Source organism: Numenius arquata, chromosome Z (assembly GCF_964106895.1).
Source record: "Numenius arquata chromosome Z, bNumArq3.hap1.1, whole genome shotgun sequence".
In the NCBI taxonomy this organism is placed as follows: Eukaryota; Metazoa; Chordata; class Aves; order Charadriiformes; family Scolopacidae; genus Numenius; species Numenius arquata.
In genome coordinates, this window is record NC_133616.1 from 69,241,102 (window position 1) to 69,261,783 (window position 20,682).

General features: G+C 37.0%; 1 protein-coding gene across 1 annotated transcript in view; it reads left to right on the forward strand.

The window, feature by feature from the left end:
- Positions 1 to 20,682, forward strand: part of DTWD2 (DTW domain containing 2) — an 86,472-nt gene that overhangs the window by 22,687 nt on the left and 43,103 nt on the right. Inside the window, exons 2-3 of the mRNA XM_074166881.1 lie at positions 4,484 to 4,574; positions 8,546 to 8,640. Coding sequence (XP_074022982.1) covers positions 4,484 to 4,574; positions 8,546 to 8,640 — 186 coding nt within the window. The remainder of the gene's footprint in view (positions 1 to 4,483; positions 4,575 to 8,545; positions 8,641 to 20,682) is intronic.

Below are 20,682 nucleotides of genomic sequence, written 5' to 3' on the forward strand. Positions count from 1 at the left end.
AAGTAATACTTAACATCTGATTTGCATTTTTGAGAACTGCCAGGCATTAAACTGCCATTTTCACAGAACTGTTTATCATAAGGTCTTACTCCTGAATGTCATGCCATATTAACCTCAGACCCCGGAGTTTTTCTCTATGTTGGGTTAGGATTGTTTCTTCCTAAGTGCATCGTTTTATGTTTATTTGTGTTTAACTTCATCCACTCATTCTTTTAAGGTCCTTCTACAGCTGTAGGGATTAAGCTGGAGGATGCAAAATGTAATTTTAAAACAATTTTTAATTTATGTTTGTCCTCTAACATAAAAACAGCAAAAATAACATTTTGGTCTCAAATTTGTGCCTTTAAACTTCCAACACAGCTTTGTAAAACTCCTGAATGTTGTTTTAATGCATGTGTGTAATAGACTTGCATTAGTGCAAAACAGGTACTAAAACATTACTATAAAATAGACATATGGTAACTTTGTGGCTTTTCTCCAGACTTCTCAGGTGGGTTTTGACCTTGGAACCCTTGGTGTTTTGACCTAAACAGTAGAGAAATCTAATCTACTTGAAGCAGCGGTTTCTGTTTGGGCAGGCGTGTTTCTCTGAAAATACAGGGTCTGGGGCCTGACCCTGGCAATATGTGTTGGAACATGAAAATGTTGCCATGAGTGATAGTAGTTTAAAAACATCAGCTTCCTCTTTATTTTAATATTGCAAGCATTGTTTCTAGAACATGTGTTTGGCGCACTTAACCTCTTTATATCTTTGCCTAGAAAGTTACAAATGCTAAGCATAAAATTGTAGCATTGTTATTCTTTGCTTACTCTGGGTTTAAATCGGAATTAAACTAAATTTAGTTGTCTGCATATGGGTTTAAGAGTACAGTCATTTGCATTACCAGAATGGTGTCTGTTTTCAGAAGCCCTTTGGACATGTAGCAAGGTAAGAGTTAGTCCTGAAGCAAGTGAGGACATTTATATTTGTAGGGAAATCATACAGAGACTTGCAAAGAGTTTCAGAATTAGCTCACTATTTTCCAGGCTCCCGCATATGCGGTTTTAGAGTATCTCTGCCCAGAAACTAGTAATCACACTAAACCTGACACCACAGTACAGGACAGTCCACTGTCCAGATTCAGTTCTGCTGGGAAAACAGATGAAATGTTATTCTTAATCTGAACCTCAATAATTTAGATGTGAATAATGGAAGGAAAGCTATGAAAAGTCTGTGCACGTGCATGCCTGTCTTTTGCATGTGGAGCGCTTTTGGAAGACACAGAATGTTTTTGGTTGGTTGGTTTTAATCCTGCCAATGTGACAGGTTACTTTGTTACAAGTTTTTAAACTAGAAATGCTGTATTGAAAAACAGTTCAGAACCCACTGGATAGCTTTGATCTGTAATGAAATTGCATACAGGTGAATAATACTGTGAAAATTACCCTGCTTCAAATCTTAATCCCCATCCACAAACCTTTTCCTTAATATTCTGAATACTACTTTTCCTGCATGGTGTAGATTGCTACTTTAATTTCAAATGGGAGAAAACTGATGTTCACCAATAAATAAGTTCCCTGGTGCTGCCCCTACGCTTCTGTAACATCGTCTGCTTATGTGGGGCAAGATTGTAGCAGAAACTTTAAACAAAAGAAAAAGACAAAAAGCCTTTTCTAGCTAGGTGGCCTTTCTCAGAGCAAAGACAGCTTTTGTGGTGGCGGAACAGAACTTCCCTTCTTCTGCAGTGCTTCCTACCCTACTGATGTAGGCTGGTAATGTCAGTTTCACATAGGAATAATGTTTTTTTCTTGTCTCGGCACAATAACTGTTAGGTACCAAAGTGAAAGTATGGAAATAAATCTTGTGCCCCCAGGAGGGGATTGTAAAAGTACGCATTCAACCAATGAGGTACCTAATTGGGTGCTTAAAGTTAAGTAATGTATAGACGTATGTAAGTAATTATATTGGAAAGTATTTTATTTGTCACGGTTTGTGCTCTGCTTCCTACAAATCAAATTATAGATAGTTTATTCTGTAACTATTTGAAAATGTTTGCTTTCTGGGTAATTTCCCTTTTTTGGTTTGGGCTTTGAGCTGTTTGTTTGTTTGGGTTTTTTTGTGTGAGATTAACAAAGCTTAAAAAACTGTTGATGAAAAATCCAAGCCAGTGTGGAAAATACACAAAGCATATGCAAAAGAAACACTTGAAAATAAGTAACTTTGATCTAGCCAACTTTGTTACAGTTAAACACTCTGAGGTCAGGAATCTCAGGAAACGGTTTCCGTCTGCTTATAAAAGCTAGTGAACAATGTAGCTCTTTGGATTGGAGTCCTCAGGTAACTGTTTTGGAACAGGTTTGTGTAGTAGATTTTCATGCCTTAATCTTTCCTCAGTAGAAAATGCCATATTGGGGAGAACGTTAACACCTTATCTTGTTAGTGAAACCAGCTATTTAAAAACGTGAGGAACTAAGGAATCACACTTAGTACAAAATTGAGTTTCTGCTAAATCTGATGATCAAAAAGAGGATGAGTAACTTAACAATCGGGGCACAGGCAACAAACAGCCTCCAGGGGTATTTGCTGCTTCCAGGTTGTTAACAAAACTGTTTTCAGAAATTTCTGTTTAAATTGGCTACACATGAGAAAATTCTGGAAAAAAGGGAGTGGTACAGCACTGGAGAACTTCTGAAATTAGACTCACCAGACCTGGAAGCGAGGTTGATTTCAGTTCATTCACAGTGAAGGTGTCCAGAGTAGCCCACTGAATAGTGAAATTAAGGGGTGCTTAATTTTAGGCTCAAAGCCTGTCCGTTAACACAACAGAGTGCGCCAAATTTATGCAGGATTAGCAACAGGAAAAAGGCAGCATTAGAAGTGTGAAGGAAAGACAGACAACAGGTCACTGGAACAATACACCAGAAGAGCGTATGAAAATAACTTCCATTTTATTGTCAGGCTGATTTCTTGGCTGTGGGCCTTTTAGTCTAAATATTTTAGAATACTTTTCCAGTGCGTATTTTGATCAGTACCAATTCCTTCCCTTAGGTCAACACTCCGCCCACTGGTTTAGATTTAGACTGTTGTTGGGTAACCTTTAACTGTATACCCTATGGAGAAGGAAATGTTCTCTGTGTCTCAGTACTTGGGTCTAAAAGTAGGGGGGTTAAATTAACACAACCTGTCAACTGTTAAAGGGAGCTTATCTATTGTTATTGTGTTTTTATAGTGCCAACATTTACTAATGTTTGACTAGGGAACAGTTACACTGACTTGGGTTACTGTAACATTTACGTAGTACATTTGGCTGGGTGTCTGCACTTGTGGACAAGCAAGTGCAGCATCATGGCAGTTGGGCTCACCACAAACTTGATCTGGACCAGTCTTCGGCATTCATTTCTGTAAATCATGTCTACTGCAGTGATTGCTTACTGTCTTTCATGTGTGACCAACATATAAACTGTTACCAGTAAAGATTACAAGGAGGATGCAGGTGAAGTTGTGCTTTGAGTCCCTAGTGTTCTGGCAAACATCCTGACTTTATATTTTTTTAAGTTTGGAGAGCTTTGTTTGCAGGGACAGTATGATTTTAACTGGTGAATAGTGGTAATAGCTTCACTGATAAGGAAATCCTTCATTTTCCTGAGTTACTGAATAACAAATGCAAGTAGCTACAGTGACTTCTGTGTGTGCACATGCGTATGTGCATACGTCTTTTTGGTGTAACAACTTCAGTTACTCGATGTATAACTTTAAGCTCAATTCTTTACTTCTGTGTATTCTGGATAATTTAGCATATTAGTTTCATGCCAAGCAATATTTAAGTTCATTTATTTGGATACAGTTCTGCTAGTCATTTTCACTGCTATATGCAGTATACTGAAGAGTTTTAAATAGTTTTCATTTTCTTTTTTCAGATTTAAATTAGAAGTTCCTGATAAGGATTTTTTTTTTGTTTTCATACTGCCTGCCTACTACATATTTCAGCATAGGTGGGATTATTAAAAATGAACCCAATCATAAATATAGCATGTCTGGGGTTTCGTGTGTGTACTTCTAAAATTTTCTGTTGTGATTAATCTACTATAAATATTATACCAGTTATAAATATATAGTCTCTTATAATATTTTGTCAAATTGTTGAAACACTTCCTACTTGGTATGAAAAGCAGTAACAGACTTCTCCAGTTGGGGTACAGATATTAGTAAGTTGCTCCTCTCGAAGATCATGAAAGGATTTTTAGAGTGTTTTCCTAACCAGACCACAGGAGGGGTCTGAACATTGTTCTCAAAACTCTATTTCAATGAAAACCTTGCTGCCTTATTGTAGAAACAGAAAGCGTTTCAAAGAGAAAATTACATCAGGTTTAAAACTCTGTGTTGTAAGCAGAAGTTCTTAGTGTGCCTCTTGGGGTTCAGTGTGTATTTGTGCAATGTATTTATGCCATCTGTCATCAATTGCTGATTACTTTTGTTGTTCTCTCACCCTTTTCTGTCATGTAGCCGTCCTCAGAAGGTGTGTTTATGTCCGTTCCTGCCAATACATCCACTAAAGGTCTCCACCTGCTTGTATATAATTCAGCATCCAGCAGAGGTGAGTAAAGCTGTGGTAATTGTTAGAGTTCAGCTAGAATCTTAATGCAGCAAATGGCAGGCAAGAGGAAACAGCTATGCTGTTAACATCATATAATGATTTTTCCTTTTAAACTTGATGATTGAAATGCCAGTTTACCTGAGTTATTGTATCTTTTATTCAGTCCTTCTGCATTATTGTGTCTTCTGAAATCACACCTTATTTCTGCAACTTCCATGTATGCAGGACATCTTTTCTTATCTGAATAGTCGTGCTAGAATCTGAAGTGTACTTGCCTTGTTGCAAATTGCAAGAATTAATCTTGACGTGGTATCTCACAGAGATGCTCAGAGTTGATTAAGGGAGGAATGTGTTTTGATTATAGCAGTGGTCTTTTATTGATGTTAGTGTTCTGTTAAAAATATGAATTAAGGAATTCATCTTAGTGATGACCTTAGCTGTTTAGCCAATGAAAAACTACAGTTTAGCTTCAAGCAGTATGTTTTGCTTTACCTCATAGGAGAATTTATGTTGATGTTTCCTTGTCAGTTAACAATGGAGTATGGTGTTGGATCATAAGGGTTTTAAAAGTTGGACTGCAGTTACACACATCTGGATAGATGTTGGGTCTACAAATTAGACTGTAAAGTTCAGAAACTTGTACTTTTCTGGTTCAGCTGTTTACTTATCATTATACAGTAGCTCAGGCAGCACACAGAGAATCTTTGCCTGAAGGAACTTAAGCAGAATGTAAAAGAGCAAGTTAGAGAAAAGTGTTCTCTCACAGAAAAACAAAACAGAAGCCATGACGTATTTAGTACCCCAGTTGGAAAGCTGTGATTTTTAATTGGCTACTTATAAGAACATTTTTTGTGTTACTTCTTATTTCAAAAGTACTTAAATGTATGCTTAAGTCACTTGCTGGAAAAAAGAGGTCTAAAAATGTGCCAGAGAACTTTGAACTGGCATTTGAATTGTGTTGAATTTCTTATTCATGGTGGAAGGTATTAGAAAAAGTTTGCAGATTCTTTTTAGATTTCGTACACCATTCCTGTGTCCTTCTGAAAGGCTACCTACATTTTTATTAATCAGCAATCACAACAGCTGTCTGTTATAATGGTATTCTCCATTAGTGTATGTTACATAATGATAATTCACACAATAAACTAGTATTGGAAGACTATTGGATTTGAAGACAATCCATCTGAAAGGAAAAATTTAATTACCTGTCTATATGGGGGCACTTGGCTTATCAGAGAGAAATCCAAACAAATGGTGGGAAGCTAAGAATATCTTCAGTGATCTTTGAAATACAGGTAGACATAGTGCTTAGAGGTATGGTTTAGTGACGGTTTTTATCAGTGTTAGTTTGATGGTTGGACTCGGTCTGAAAGGTCCCTTCCAACCTAGGCAATTCTATGATTCCCTGCAAAGGCCAGTGGCCTGAGGTGGGCAAGAGATTGGAAGAGGATATAGCCAGGACAGCTGACCCATACCGACCAAAGGGATATTCCATACCCTGTGATGCCATGAAAGCTGTGGAGTCAGGGCAGCACTTGTTATTAAGGTGTTTGTCTTCTGGAGCAACTGCTATACATGCTCCTACTCCCTAGGAGGTGGCTGGAAATTGCCTGTGCGTGGGAGATAGAGGATAAAGTCTTTTAGTTTTCATTTGCTCCTGCACACAGCCTTTGCTTTTCTTTATTAAAATGCCTTTATCTTGACCCAAGAGTTCATTTTCATCTTATTTTCTCCTCCCTGTCCCGCTGAGGAGGGGGAATGATGAGTGGAACTTGGAGGCCAACCAAAGCCAAACCGCTATTTAAGTCCTCCAATCCTATTTCTATTCAACTACTTTGATGGTCAAATATTAAATAAACAAAGAGTTGAAAATCACTATTAGAACACTGAGAAGAGCAAAGGAGAGAGTAATGGATCACTTTCAAACCAGTGAATGAAAAATAGCCGATATGATGACAAATAGGTTATATATAGTCTAGTTAAATACAAATGGTTTTTAATGAAGAAAACTATAAACAAATGAAATCTTTTTTAATGTTAATTTGAATTAGCTGTTCTTAAGCTTCCGTTCTCAAACAATTGCATTCAATTCTGATTTTATGTTTTATCTTTGTGTAAATATGGATTGGTTTTTAGATGGAAAATTCCACTTTCCCTATTGTAAGAGAATGTATTTATTTGATATGAAAGGTAATTCTAGAGTACTGATATGGTATTGGAGGGAACAGTTGAATGACTTCGCTTTGACTGATGATAGCTCTTTTGATTATGCTTATCAGAGACAAATAATTGATTTTCTTCCAGTTCCTTTTTTGCCACTTCTTACATTCTTATGAAGAAGGGAGTCTTCTGACTAGTGAATTGGAGTGTTATTTAATTACGGTGAAAAAAAAGACAAATAATACTGTACCACTGTTGATGGCTTATTCCGCTTTGCTGACATGGAAGAAATCAATGGTAGTTTGAAGGATATTCTCTCTCCCCTTGCTAGCGCTTCACTCCCCAGGTGCTTTGATCTTCATCTTTTCCTAGGAGAGGCATCATGCTGCTGCTGCTGCCTTGCAAAGTGGTGGTGGATGTAGCAGGACAACTTATTCCTTTAACTCCATGATACTTTATTTAGATCAGTTGATATCGATCAGAAAAAGCAAAATTAATAAAGGTTTTAGGCAACAGTGATAAAAGTCTTCACAGAACTAATTTAACAGCAGTTTGGTAGCAAGACAATGCGAAAGCTGCAGGCAGCTGCATGTTGATACTTGGGGAAGGTAACAGCCGCCCAGAGAGAGCTAATCAAGGCCTTATGTGTTCACAAATACTGAATTGTTGATATATGGCTCATAAATCAAAAGAGAGACTAAAACCCCCCTGGGTTTTCATTAATTAATCCTGTGGTTTAGGGATTGATCTTTGGATTTTCATTGTCTGAATCATGAGACATTCAGGTTGAGGATATTGTAAGGACTAATTTCTTACTAGGTTTAGGGCTTTCATAATCCTCACCTGACTTCTAGCACCTTGCCTCCTGCTAGATTCAGCTAATAAACTTTGTTCCTCCTGTGATAAATAAATAAACTGAAACTTTCATTCAGTTTTCAGTCTTGGCTTGCTTGTCTTCATTAAATGCAAGATAAATCTATGCTCCGTCTTCCTTGATGGGAAGACAAAAATTGACATCCTATATGTTCAGGTTCAGTTTGCAATACTTCTTGCCTAGACAAAAATGAGTGTGTTCCCAGCTGTGTTAAGTAAAGGACAGAAACAAATTGCTTTGTTTGATAAGTAGATGGTTTGCTTGAGCTGGCTGTACTTTCCTCTTCCTCTACCTTCTGAAGCCCCTCTCCAACAAAGCTCTCATTGATGCACTTTGAGATCTGAAGAGCCCCTGCACCCCACTGAGGCATGGCAGTCACCTTCCTCATCTGTGGCACAGAGATGTAGGCAGATGCCTGGTCAACACAGCCTGAATGGCACAAGATGGAGTATTTGTGGCAGCATTGATGCTGTCGTCTTGGTTACTGGGAAGCGATAGCAGAATGCAGATGTTTGTGTTTCACGTGGTCTGTTCTGAAACACCCAGTCCTTTTATTTTTAGCACCTGTTTGTGGAAATCAAGCCCTTCCCTCATTTGCCATTATAGAGACATTAGCTGTCCAATCTATTACATTAATATTAATGCTGTGTTTTTGCCTACTGTTTATTATTCTGTGAAGTTACGTTGTTGTTTTTGATACGGATAGCCTAGTTCAAATTTATGCTGATGATCATACGTTAGTTAGGACTAAGTTTAATACTGTCAATCAAAATGATGCATCAAAGTTGGGTATTTTTTCTTGTAGATTTTTTTTTCTGTTATCTGGTAAGATCTTTTCTGTGTCTGTAGTCAAAAGAACTTGAAAGTAAATGGAAACATTAACAATTCTTAGAAGACCTTGTTGATTTTATTAGAACGTAACTTTTCTTTTTTACAGGAAAGTCGAGTGTTAAGGACGGTGCCTTTGCTAGCAGCTTGTCTCCCTCCAGATAAATGTAAAATTTTGGTTGGTCGGCGTTTTAGTGAAGACAGGTGAGTGGGATTGCTTCTGCATTTTCTAGTCCTCTGTAAATTGTGGAGATATTTTTTTCAGTGTCTTTGTTGATAGCCAGCAGTGTTCTTAAAGTTTATTTCAAGTGTGCATATTCACTTGTGATATAAGCTTCTGATTTCCAGCAAAGATAAATTATGTATAATAGTCAGGAACACTTGATATGTCTTTCTGTAGGTTGTAGCTCTTACTGTCTCAGTTTTGTGGTCTTGGAAAGTTCAGGTGGTTACTCTGCAACTCTTAGCTTTTTGTAGTTCTGTTCTTAGCTGATACTAGGTTTGTCACGCTATTCTGTATGGTTCTTTTCATAGTTGCTCTGTCTTACAAACCAATTGGTGTTACCAATAAGTAATAATAAGTAATATTTTTCACTCAAGTGTAAGAGATTGTACTTGAGAAGGGAGTCCAGTGGTGAAAAACTCTTATTAGAGAATGTATTTTTTTCAAATCCTTTCCTCTTTCTCTTAAACTTAATTATAATAAAGCATAGCTTTCAGAATGTTTTGAATTATTTTTTTATTATACTGAGACCTTGGACAATATTGGCCTCCCTTGTAATGTTTTTAATCTTTATTAGATGAAGTTAAGTCTTAGAAACCAGTTCCTGGTATAAATGCCAATGAGACTTCACTACATATGTTTTCAATAAAATAAATAAAAATCATGAATACTGATGAAGGAAAGTAATTCTAAAATTGAGTTTAATCTTTGGAGAAAACTTTTTGGAGCATTCAGTGAACAAAAATGTCAGAAGGTGATTCAGAATGGTGCTCCCACACCTTTCTGCTGCCTGTATAGTAACTAAAGCACATTAGAAATACATTGCTTTTCTATTAGTCCTCTATGATAATAACTATAATAATTACCTAAGAAGTTCCAGGGTATAGGGAAATTGTACTGTCTTTCCATTAAACCTGAAAATGAAGCAACTTTTCATACTGATGTGCACAGGGTGGAACATAATCGATACAGGCTGCTTCTAGTAAACTTCCTTAGAATTTTTTTAGAAGTGATGATTACACTATTAACACTTCTTCAAGTTTGAATCCAGAGATATTTCTCTAACCTAAAGGATCCTCTTTAGGTCAAAACCAGCTGTGGAACATCTCATCCTCAAAAGAAAAAAGATGCACTGCTGCACTGGTCCCTGCCCTCCTCTTAGGGTGGGAATTTCTGCTAATGGGACTTTTAAAGCCTCATAAATTGCAGTAGTTCAGATCATGTTTTATGGCACGTTAAACTACAGACCTTGGTCTTTTTTCTGGTTTACTAAAAGCCACGCTGTCTGTAAACAATTTGGTAGCGTCTATACAAGCAACTGAGTCAACCTTGCCCCATGCCAGGGGAAGACTTCTGCCTTTGTTACTTTGAAAAAAAAAATTGTTAAAAGAGTGCTTGTTGATACATTTTATAAGTATCATTGTTTTGAAGCACATTCAGGCCATACTTTTTCTTTTTTTTTTTAAATTGTGTGATATTATTTACTTCCTTTGCAGCTTCCACCAGAAGTGCATGATTTGGATGGGAATTGAAACAGTATACCTCTAAATCTCTGCTTGCACAGATCTTGCATGTGAGCAATGCCTGCAGATGGAGGGGTAATGTGGGGCACGTGTTCTTTTTCTGCATACATATAGAAGACCTACTGTGTGGCAGACCTCGAAAGTGATGTCCTTGATGGTTGCCCATACATTTGTAAATTATCAGAATAGAATGGTAGTTGGCATATTTGTATTATCACAGGATCCAGCAGCTCTTGGCAACAGCTCTGAAAACTTAAAACGCTTCAAGGTAGCCTTTCAGAGCATAAATAATTGTCATTATGGATTTGAGTGAAAACTAAACAAACATAGCAGCTGATTATTTTTTTTTTTTTTAAATCGCCTGTTGCTACAGATTTCTTTAGCAGTGGCATACCAACCAGCAAACAAACTGTTAATCTGTAGCTGCCAGAAGACGTCTCCTTTCAGGTGACAACAAACATCTCACCTGAACTGGGTAGCTCTTTCAGTCTTCCTTCTCACTCTCTTGAACAGGAAGGCAAGTTTGTTACCCAAGTGTTTATAGGGTTTTTTTAGGTTCTGTGGGTTATTTGTATAGTGCTACAAAACTACATTTTTCCTACACTTTGTATGTATCAGCATCCAAAACTATTGAGGAGTACAGAGGGATTTCATAAGGAACTCCACATAGAATTGGGTACTAGAGAGTAACAGGGATGACTTGAATGCTTAACATTTAGGCCTCTGATGGTTGTGACTAAGACTGCAATTCAGGATTTATTTCTTTTTTTAACTTGTGTTTAGGTGAAAGAGTAGACATAAAGCACACTTTTAGCATTTCCTCTACCCATTTCCACCCTCTTGGGTCACCTTTCCTTGTGATTGAAAACTGATACACAAATTATGTAGATTACATTTACCTTATTTTTGATTGACCTATATTGCAGAAAAGCTAAAGAATCAACTTTCAGAAGTCTTTCTAGAAGTGAACAGCTAATCAAAGCTTTTTGAAGTTGGTATCTTCAACATATAATTGACACAGTAGTGGTAAAAATGAGGAGTGATTAAGTCCTAATGAAGTGCTAATTTCTGATTTTTCCCAGTCTTGTCCATTCTTTTGCAATCTGGCCTTTTAGTTCTACTGAAAGTACGTAATGTTTGCATGGTGATTTGACGCATCAGATGGCATTTCTGAATTAAAAGACCAGTTCTGTTGCTTATGTGTGGTTTTTGGTTTTTGTTTATTTTCTTTTTTTTCCCTAAGTGCTCAGAAACTAACTTCTGACCTCTTTTGTGTTGATTATTTTATTGTCAGATATTAGGGTTAATCTTTGATGTGCTAAAATAATTAAAGCTAAAAGTGAACAGTTTGGCATGTGTACTTACTGAACAGTGTAATTGTAAAAATAGCACTTTTTCGAGTTGTCAGTATTTTCTGTTCAATTCTTTTTATAGGATTACAATGAACCCAGTATCATAGTAGTATGGCAGGCAGGAGTGTGGGAGGGTGGGGTTAACATCGCTGCCAGATTGGAGATTGAATTTGATGTAACAGTGTAAAATACTTCTTTGTGTGTCTGACATACCTTATTAGTGTAGGTGCTGAGCCTGTTAAATATAGGCACCTTTTAGACATCAGCTAGAAGGGTGGCATACGCAAGCAGAGGGCTCAAATCACTTGTACTGAAATTTTCAAAACTTTTATGCAGAGCAAGCGTCCTTACTTACACGCTGTAAGGCTGATTCCATGGTAACTGGAGTTTTCACTTCTGACTTTATTAAGTGACCAAGTATCATGTAGCAGACACTGAAAAATTGATAGTAAGGAATAGCCAGACCTACCAAAACAGTGTGCTAGGACTCTGGTTAATTTCTAAATTGGCAGTAATTCCAGTTATTTCTATTAATTTCTGTTATAGGGCTGCTGGTTTTGTGGTGTTGATGCTGTAAAACACAGGAGTATATAGAATGATTATAACCTTGACAAAATGTTTTTCCAATAAATTTGACTAGAGACTTTTCTAACAGCCTGTACCTTAGATTTCTGAACATTCTAGGAAGGAAGATGTGGAGGCTAGTTTACATTGGTATCTCAGAATATTTTTATCCTGTAATCGTGAAACAAATGTATTTTAACTGTTTGTAATAATTGTAGTGTGTATAACTTAATTGCCTTCATTAGGAATGGTAGAAAAATGTTTGAAAATGTTTATATGCATTTTTTTACCATTGTATCCATTTTATTTTGTTCCTCTTTCACTTAGAAACACTGCTTTTCTCATGACTGTAGTTGCTGTTTGATTCATGTCTTTTTTTTGTGTGTGTTTTTTGCACTGACAGCTCTTGCCATTCGTAATACTCGTTTTCTGCCTGTCAGCATTCACATATGTATAACTTATCCATAATTCCCTTTCCCTTTTACTCTGCTTTCTTTGGTATGTTCACATGTTAGAAATTACAGATGTCTCTTGTCTTTTTTTCTATTCTTTGATTAAGTCTTCTAGCAGCACAAATCCAGATAGCATTTTTTAATTTTCTCCCTCTTATGATATTATTTCATCTGATTATTTTCCAAATCCCTTATTGTTTTCATTAGCTATCCAAGCCCTTCTTGTTGGACTTAAGATTTCTAGGTCTTCCGTAGTTGATGGTATCTGAAATTGTCTAACATTAGTTAGGATAACTTCTGCTTCATATTTTTTATTGTTTTTATTAATTATTTTATTATTTTTATTAAATCAGTATCTCTGGTTCAGTGATTCTGTTTTTCAAAGGTATATATAGTTCTTCAGTTGTAATGTTCTCTTGAAGTTCTAAATACTCCCACCTCCCTCTCTGTGATGTCCAGCAGCTTCCTCCTTTCTGCTCTTACTCAGTTGTCAGATGGTTTCCGCTTTATCAGTGTTCATTGCTGAGATTATCAGCCCCAAGGCTTCTTCCTCTTCTGCATTGGTACAGCTGACCTTCCTGTCCATGACAGAATTTAATTTATGTGCTCACCTTATTCTCTCCTTCTACAGTTCTGCTATCTTTGTGGCTAAGCAATTCTAAATTTTCGTTTAAGTTGATCCAGTGTTTTTTGCAACCTTGATCTTCCTCCAGTTCTTTTGCTATTTTTCCTCAATACTGATGATTTTTCTAGGATAATATTGACAGAATGTAGTAGTGTGCGTTTTTTTCTTGCCTTGTTGGTTTTCCTTTATTCTGCTTTGCAGTGGCAAAAGATTATATTTTTCTCATCCCTTCCTTTCTTTTAGCTTAAGTATTTCATATTGTTGTTCTTCTCTTCTTCAGTTTTGTGTATTGGTTTCAGACAGGCCTACTTCTTTTCTCTGCATTTGATTTTTACTGGTTATATAGAGACACATGGTCTTGCCCAAATGGTAAAAACTTGCAAATCTATGCTATTTTGGAATAGAAGGAGAGATCCTAATTCTCTGATATGTTTTGGTGACTGTTAATCATAAGAATCGTAAGTCAGGCTCCTGATACACTGAAAATACTTGAGGTTTGTGCTCCCTGTTATTCCTATTATAGGTTTCTTATTCCTTTACTTAATGTGTTTTACATCTAGTTTGTTAATTACTTGATAGGGACTAGATACTTTTGTTTTGTTTTATAATTCCTTAGTGAACTGGTGTCTGGTCTCAAAAAGTGAGGGTCTTCAGTGCTAATAATGCGAGTTAATGCTTAAGAATTTGTACCCGCAACTTGCATATGCAGTGTAGTATTAGGTAGATATTTACTGTGCTACTGTAGCAGTAGTATTTTTAGCATAGCACACGTTTGAGGCTAAGCACATCAGTGTGTGATTGCATCGCAGGAACAGATATGGTCCGAATCAAATTCGGTCATGATCATGTCGGCATGGGAATACTGTATGTCTATCCTTTTCTTCCTCCTTTTACTCCACCAGCTAAATACACGCTTTTAAATGGAACTGTTTAATAATCAATTGTATTCAAACTATGACACTTGGAAAATATTTCACTGAACTTTTTGTTAAATACTCTATGAGAGAGGCCTGACTTATGTATTTCATCTAGATCCCAAAGTTCTGACTTTGGGCATTGCCAGCAGTAAGTTTAAGTGTATGCAACCCCTTTTGACAGAGCCTGTTTATTGTGTGTTATGTTTGCACTGAGAGTACTCCAGGCAAGAAAGTTTGCTGAACTCCCAGTGGATTATGAAGGTTACATGGGTAGCAATGATTAAGGCGATAAAGGGGAACCAGGATGGCCATTTGGTCAAGATATTGGCACACTTGAAAGAAAGATCAAATCCAAAAGTCTGCCCAGTGAAATATGTTCAACAAGTTTGCTATATACAATCTAAAATTCAAGCCCTGCACTAAAAATGAAATGTTATTGTTATACAAGATAGAATGAGCAAGGGCAATTAAAAAATTTAAAAGTGCAGGGGAAGACAGAAGGGTAGCTAGGGCAGCTATTGTCTCAATTTTCTGGCTAATTATTCATTCCTGAATACAGAGTTAAGATGTAGTTTATATAGCTGGACAAACAGTGTGCAGTATGGTTTTCTGAAACTGCAGTGACAGAAGCATTTAGATTTTAATGATGTCTATTAAGAACTCTTTATAAAAGAGATGATACTTCAAAAAAGGGGATTGGAGGGGAGGGGGGAAATGTGCTAATGTCCCTTCCTAGCATTGTTTATAGGACCGTACCTAACAATTGCAGTACATTCTCTGAGCAGTAGGTTTGCTATTCAGTGTGGAAACATTAGGGGAAAATGCAATTAGTGTCTCATAGTAATGAATAAAATATAACTTATGGGATTCTTGTTCTTTTTAGGCTGCTAGTAAACTTTTTGCAGGCAGGTTTTTTTTAATAATACGGTTTGTTCCACTCAACAGGAATTTCTGGCATATGTTGAACAGAGATAGCAACTGTCAGCATGTCCAAAATTTGAATTATTTTAATTTTATATCATAGTTATTTAAACAGCCTTGTCATTTTTGCTTTTAAGTTTCATTTATACTTTGTGACAGTTTGAGAGGACTGGGTTTGCCTTTTTTTTTTGGTGTGTGTCTGAAAAGGTAATCTTATTCTCAAACCTTCCCTTCTTGCAAATATTCAGACTTCTGTAGTTTGCTAATTCTGTGCACCATTATAAAATTATATACCCTAATGAATGATCACTAACAGGAAAACCAATGCAAATATCTCTGCATCTACCACTCTGTTATTTAGGACAGTGAGGAGGCAATTACAAGTTTATTTGCATTGCTCTCTGAAATCAAGCTACACAAACCTCCAATATATTCTGTACAGTATGGTTGCTGGCTACAGTTCAGTAGTTTAGATAAGAAATTAATTGGGTCACTTGGGAAAATTTGTTACTTCTACCAGTTTTGAAGCAACTTATTTCTGTTAATTTTATAAAGCTGTGTTTGTGGTAATTGCATACTGTAGATATGGCACTTTTCTAGTGCATGCTTACAAATAAAAATATTCTTACTGTATCAATAGCAACTAATCGAGTCTTAGTACTTACCAAATAATTTAAAACTGTTTACAAGATATAGTTCTTTATTCAGGTAACTTTCTTCTAAATTTTTTTCATGTGCTTCAGTGTCATTATGTTTATTAAACCAAATTTGCACCTTTTAACTCCACAACAAGCACTTTGAAGAAGTACTAGCTTTTAGAGTATGTATGTCTAGCATCCTAAATTATAGTAAACAAGTATAATACAATACAGATATTCTGCAATACAGAAAACAAATGTTTAATTGAAGTCTTACAGGCATAGCGGGGGGGTTGGGAGAAGGAATCTTGTTATTGAAATTAAGGTTTTAAGATGTTTAGAGATGTTAATAGGTGGTTGGCTTGTGTTACATAAAAGACATCTTAAGACTCAGTAATAAGATCTATAAAAGTCTGTTAGAATTACTGCAGTTTCTCTAGCTGCCTTTCCATATGAGTCCACATACTGCTTGAGAGAGGATTAGACTACTTAGTTTGAGTGTATTTGTTATGTAGAGAAGCGGTTTAGCCCATGATTATGGCTTCTGGGTATTGCTAAGTACTGCTCTCTGAGTTTCTCTGCAGTTAATTGCTTAAGGAAGCTCGTTATAACTTAATCAAATGATTGCTGTTACTCTTCTGTAGAAAGAATATTAATTTTCTTCGTAAGAAAAATGTATGTTGGTTTTCTTTTTTTTCATAAGCCATAAAATGTTTTAGGTAAATTTTACATTGTATGAGCAGTAGATAGGAGGTTACTGAATACAGTGTAAACGGACAAAGTGTTCTTCAGTAGAATTTGAAGACCTGTGTTGTAGTGCGTAAGAATCTCATTGTTGTTGGGTTGTTTTTTGTTTTGGTTGGTTGTTTTTTTTGTTTGTGAGTTTTGGGGTTTTTTTGGGTTGTGTTTTTTTTTTTTTTTTCCTTAGGGGGGAAGAGGTTTGCAATAAATCCCTTACATCCAGGAAGTCATTAAATATTTGAGGGAATTGGTACTGAGGTCCACGAACAAAGCAAAATTTTGCCAAGATAATGGCTCTGCTTTTCATTTCTTGACAGGTCTGTACCTTTGGCTGCCATTGCTTCCATTGACAAAACTAATCTGTTCATGTTAGCAAATGTGACTGTTGGCATATTAGTTAGTAGCATCAGGTTTTTAAATGTTGAGATTGGTTGAAAGCCATTTTTCTAGAAAAACCTGTTAGTACTCTAATAGTACTGACAGGAAGTAGTTTTCCTTTTATTACTAGCATGTGTTCACGTTTTAATTACTAGCACGTGTTTTTGTTTTAATTTAAGAACAGTACATGAGAAAGGAGAAGTAAATTGAAGTTCGAATAACAGAAGACACAATAAAAAACCTCATTATTGCCCATTATTCCACTTTATTCTGGTTTATTAAATGTTGCAGTCCAACTCCACTTGTGACAGTAACAAGAAGTTTGATATCACATACTAAGGTCCCAGTAAAGACAGAAAACAGAATTGTTTCATTTACAGTCTATGCTGTAAAAGCTAATGTTGTTTGGAGCATTGATAATGATGGCTTTTCACTGTGGAACTTACCAGAAGTTTTGCCAACAAAGTATTTTAAATAGAGGTTTTCATAGATTTAAAAGGGTTATTTAATAAGCTGTATTTATGACTTTTTCCCTAGTGAATAGTAAAGTATTTAGTTGGAAACCTGTAATTTTACCCTTAAAATATTTCTCATTATTTGAGAAGATGATTTGTTTATACAATTGATCTGTTTAAAAGGGAAGAAAAAAATCCAGATTGTATTAGAAACTAAATGTCATTTACCTACAAAATTAGAGTATCTAATATGAAAACATAGTTTTTTCTCTTGCTGGATATCTCTTATGCTTCAGTCCCGACCCTAAGGGACTATTTCTGAGTGTGGAGATGATAGAGGTTTGTTGTCTTTTTAAAAAACTAATTTTATTATCTTCTGGGAATTATGGAGATCAGTATTCCTACAATCTTCCAAGTGCAGGAGTATTGAGAGAGGCAAAGGCACCTGGTTATGACCAAGGAAATAGTGAAAGTGATGAGAAAAACTGACAATTTCCCATTAACCTGGTGGGTTTTCATGGATAATAAATTAACATCTGTTCTATAATATTAGTACTATTTGCTACTAAATGGCAGTGTTGGATTTTTAAAATTTGAACACTTGCCTTTCGCTCTGGCAAAGTTTAATAGATCTCTGTTGAACTAAAACCACTTAGAGAGTTTGAGAGAAACTGAACATAGATGTGTAATACAAATGTTTATGATACTATCTTACCTCATTATAATCCAGTATTTGTGTTTAAATTACACATCTCAAGAGCATCTCAGAAATGATGAAATGCTGCTTGTCTTAAGTATGATCATGAGAACATATAAATCTGTTATGACAAAGTGGTTGGATACAATTCAGGCATGAATGAAAGATCTGAATAGTTCTGCTTAGTGGAGATTGTTGTCAGACTAAATAGATTATATAGGCCTGTAATGCCTGCTGCATACCAAAACTAAGGCTGAACAGTGGTTTGTATGAGAAGCAAGTATACTGCAAGTATTTCTCTTACAGAGTTGAAGACCATAGTTGCACCTTAAAACAGACCTTTTAAGTCTCGTCATCTTTTTGGGCTTTACGTTAGCTGTTGATTATGGAAAGATGGACAGCAGATAAGAAATTTTATATTGCTTTATTTATAGGAAGAGAAAGTGTTTATCTTCAGATTGATCTTCTTTTTAATTATTGCAATAAAATGTTACCTGGATTGAGGTGGAATACTGCAATTGTAAATAATACACTATTATCTAAAGTCCACAAACTGGTAATGAAAACTCAAAGCTAGTAATATATACAAATGGTGCAGCACCAGGAATGAATGTTCACAGGAAAATCATAGAATCAGAGATTTTTTTCATACGTGGCACTGTTACCTTTCTTTTTTGCCCTCACTAACAGAGTTGTGAATTCTTTAAAAGTCAGCCTCTGATCTGTAGGAAGAAAAGTACTTCTTGTTTAGAAATTCAGCTGCTCAGTCTCCTTTTGAAATTTGATAGCTTCAAAGAGTCTGCTATCAGCATGTCTGTTCTTACTGAAATGGAAGGTAAAATTAAATTCCCCATTCATTCTCTGAAGTTAGTCACACTTCGCACAAAGAAAGGCTTCAACAAAAAGGACAAGAGGAAATGGCCCTCAAGTTGCACTAGGGGAGGGTTAGGATGGATATTAGGAAAAATTTCTTCACAGAAAGGCTTATCAAAGATTGGAACAGGGTGCCCAGGGAAGTGGTTGAATCACCATCCTGGAGGTATTTAAAAGGCTTATAGACATGGTGCTTAGGAACATGGTTTAGTGGTGGTTTTGGCAGTGTTAGGTTAACAGTTGGACTCGATGATCTTAAAGGTCCTTTCCACCTAGACAATTCCATGATTCTAAAAGCACTTTGTAAAGATCTAGGACTATGATGTGGAATAAGATGTAACTTAAAGTAGTCTCCAACGCTGACCAGCAGCCACACTGCTCTTCACTCTCTTCTTGCCCTCGCAGTTCAGCCTTTTGGGCCTTACTGCTGTGCCCCTTTATCATGCCCAGCCTTGACATTGTCTTTGATGCGTCTGCTGGTACGGGGCCACAGTCATGTTCAAGTATTTGCAGATGAGGCTAAGGTTTCAAAGACGGCAGGAAATGTTGATATTCTGGACACTGTTGAGAAGTGAAGCCAAGTTGTCATACGTTGTCAGGCAAACTCTTTTGCAGAGATGTTTCATAAACAAAGCTTTGTTGTGAGGCATGTGGTCTAGCAATTGTCTGGACAGCAACTGCTGCCCCCAGCACAAACACTCCCCCTCATTCTGCATCTGCAGTACCAAAGCTACATGTCTTGATGACAGGCATGTTCTATTTTGCCATGTTAGAATCACAAACGTTGCAAAACTGTGTACTACTGTATGTCAAAAGATGTCAAGAAAAGCAAGAAGACTGTATTTCTGACTGTGGGCAGCTACTATGTGAAATTCATCCATCATAATAACCAACTGTTCCTTCGGTAGCTTGCACTAGCTTACTCTAGTGTGATTTGTAAAAAATTCCTCCCCATCTCTCCTGTAGGCCCCCTTTAGGTGCTGGAAGACTGCTATAAGGTCTCCCCCAAGCCTTCTCTTCTCCAGGCTGAACAAACCCAACTCTCTCAGCGTGTCTTCATAGGAGAGGTGCTCCAGCCCTCTGATCATTTTCGTGGCCCTCTGCTGGACCCATTCCGATAGGTCCACATCCTTATGATGTTAGGAGGCCCAGAGCTGGATGCAGTGCTCCAGGTGGGGTCTCACCAGAGTGGAGTAGAGGGACAGAATCACCTCCCTGAACCTGCTGGCCACAGTTCTTTTGATGCAGCCCAGGGTGCTGTTGGCTTTCTGGGCTGTGAGCGCACATTGCCGACTCATGTTGAGCTTCTCATCTACCAACACCCCCAAGTCCTTCTCCTTAGGGCTGTTCTCAATCCATTCTCTGCCCAGCCTTTATTTGTGTTTGGGATTGCCCAGACCCACATGTAGGACCTTGCACTTGGCCTGGTTGAACTTCATGAGGTTTGCGCAGGCCCAACTCTCAATCCTGTCCACATCCCTCTGAATGGCATCCCTTCCTTCCAGTGTGTCAACTGCTCCACACAGCTTGGTGTCATCAGCAAAATTGCTGAGGGTGCACTCAATCCCACTGTCCATATCTTTGACAAAGATGTTAAACAGCACCAGTCCCTGTACTGACCTCTGTGGAGCTCCACTTGTAACTGGTTCCCACTTGGACATTGATCCACAACTCTTTAAGTGCGGCCATCCAGCCAGTTCCTTATCCACTGAGTGGTCCATCTGTCAAATCCATGTCCATGTCCGCAAATCCATTTGGAGACAAGGATGTTGTGCAGGACTGTGTCAAATGCTCTGTACAAGTCCACGTAGATGACCACCAATGCTGTAATGCTATTGTAGAAGGTCACCAAATACGTCAGGCACAATTACCCTTAATGAAGCCATG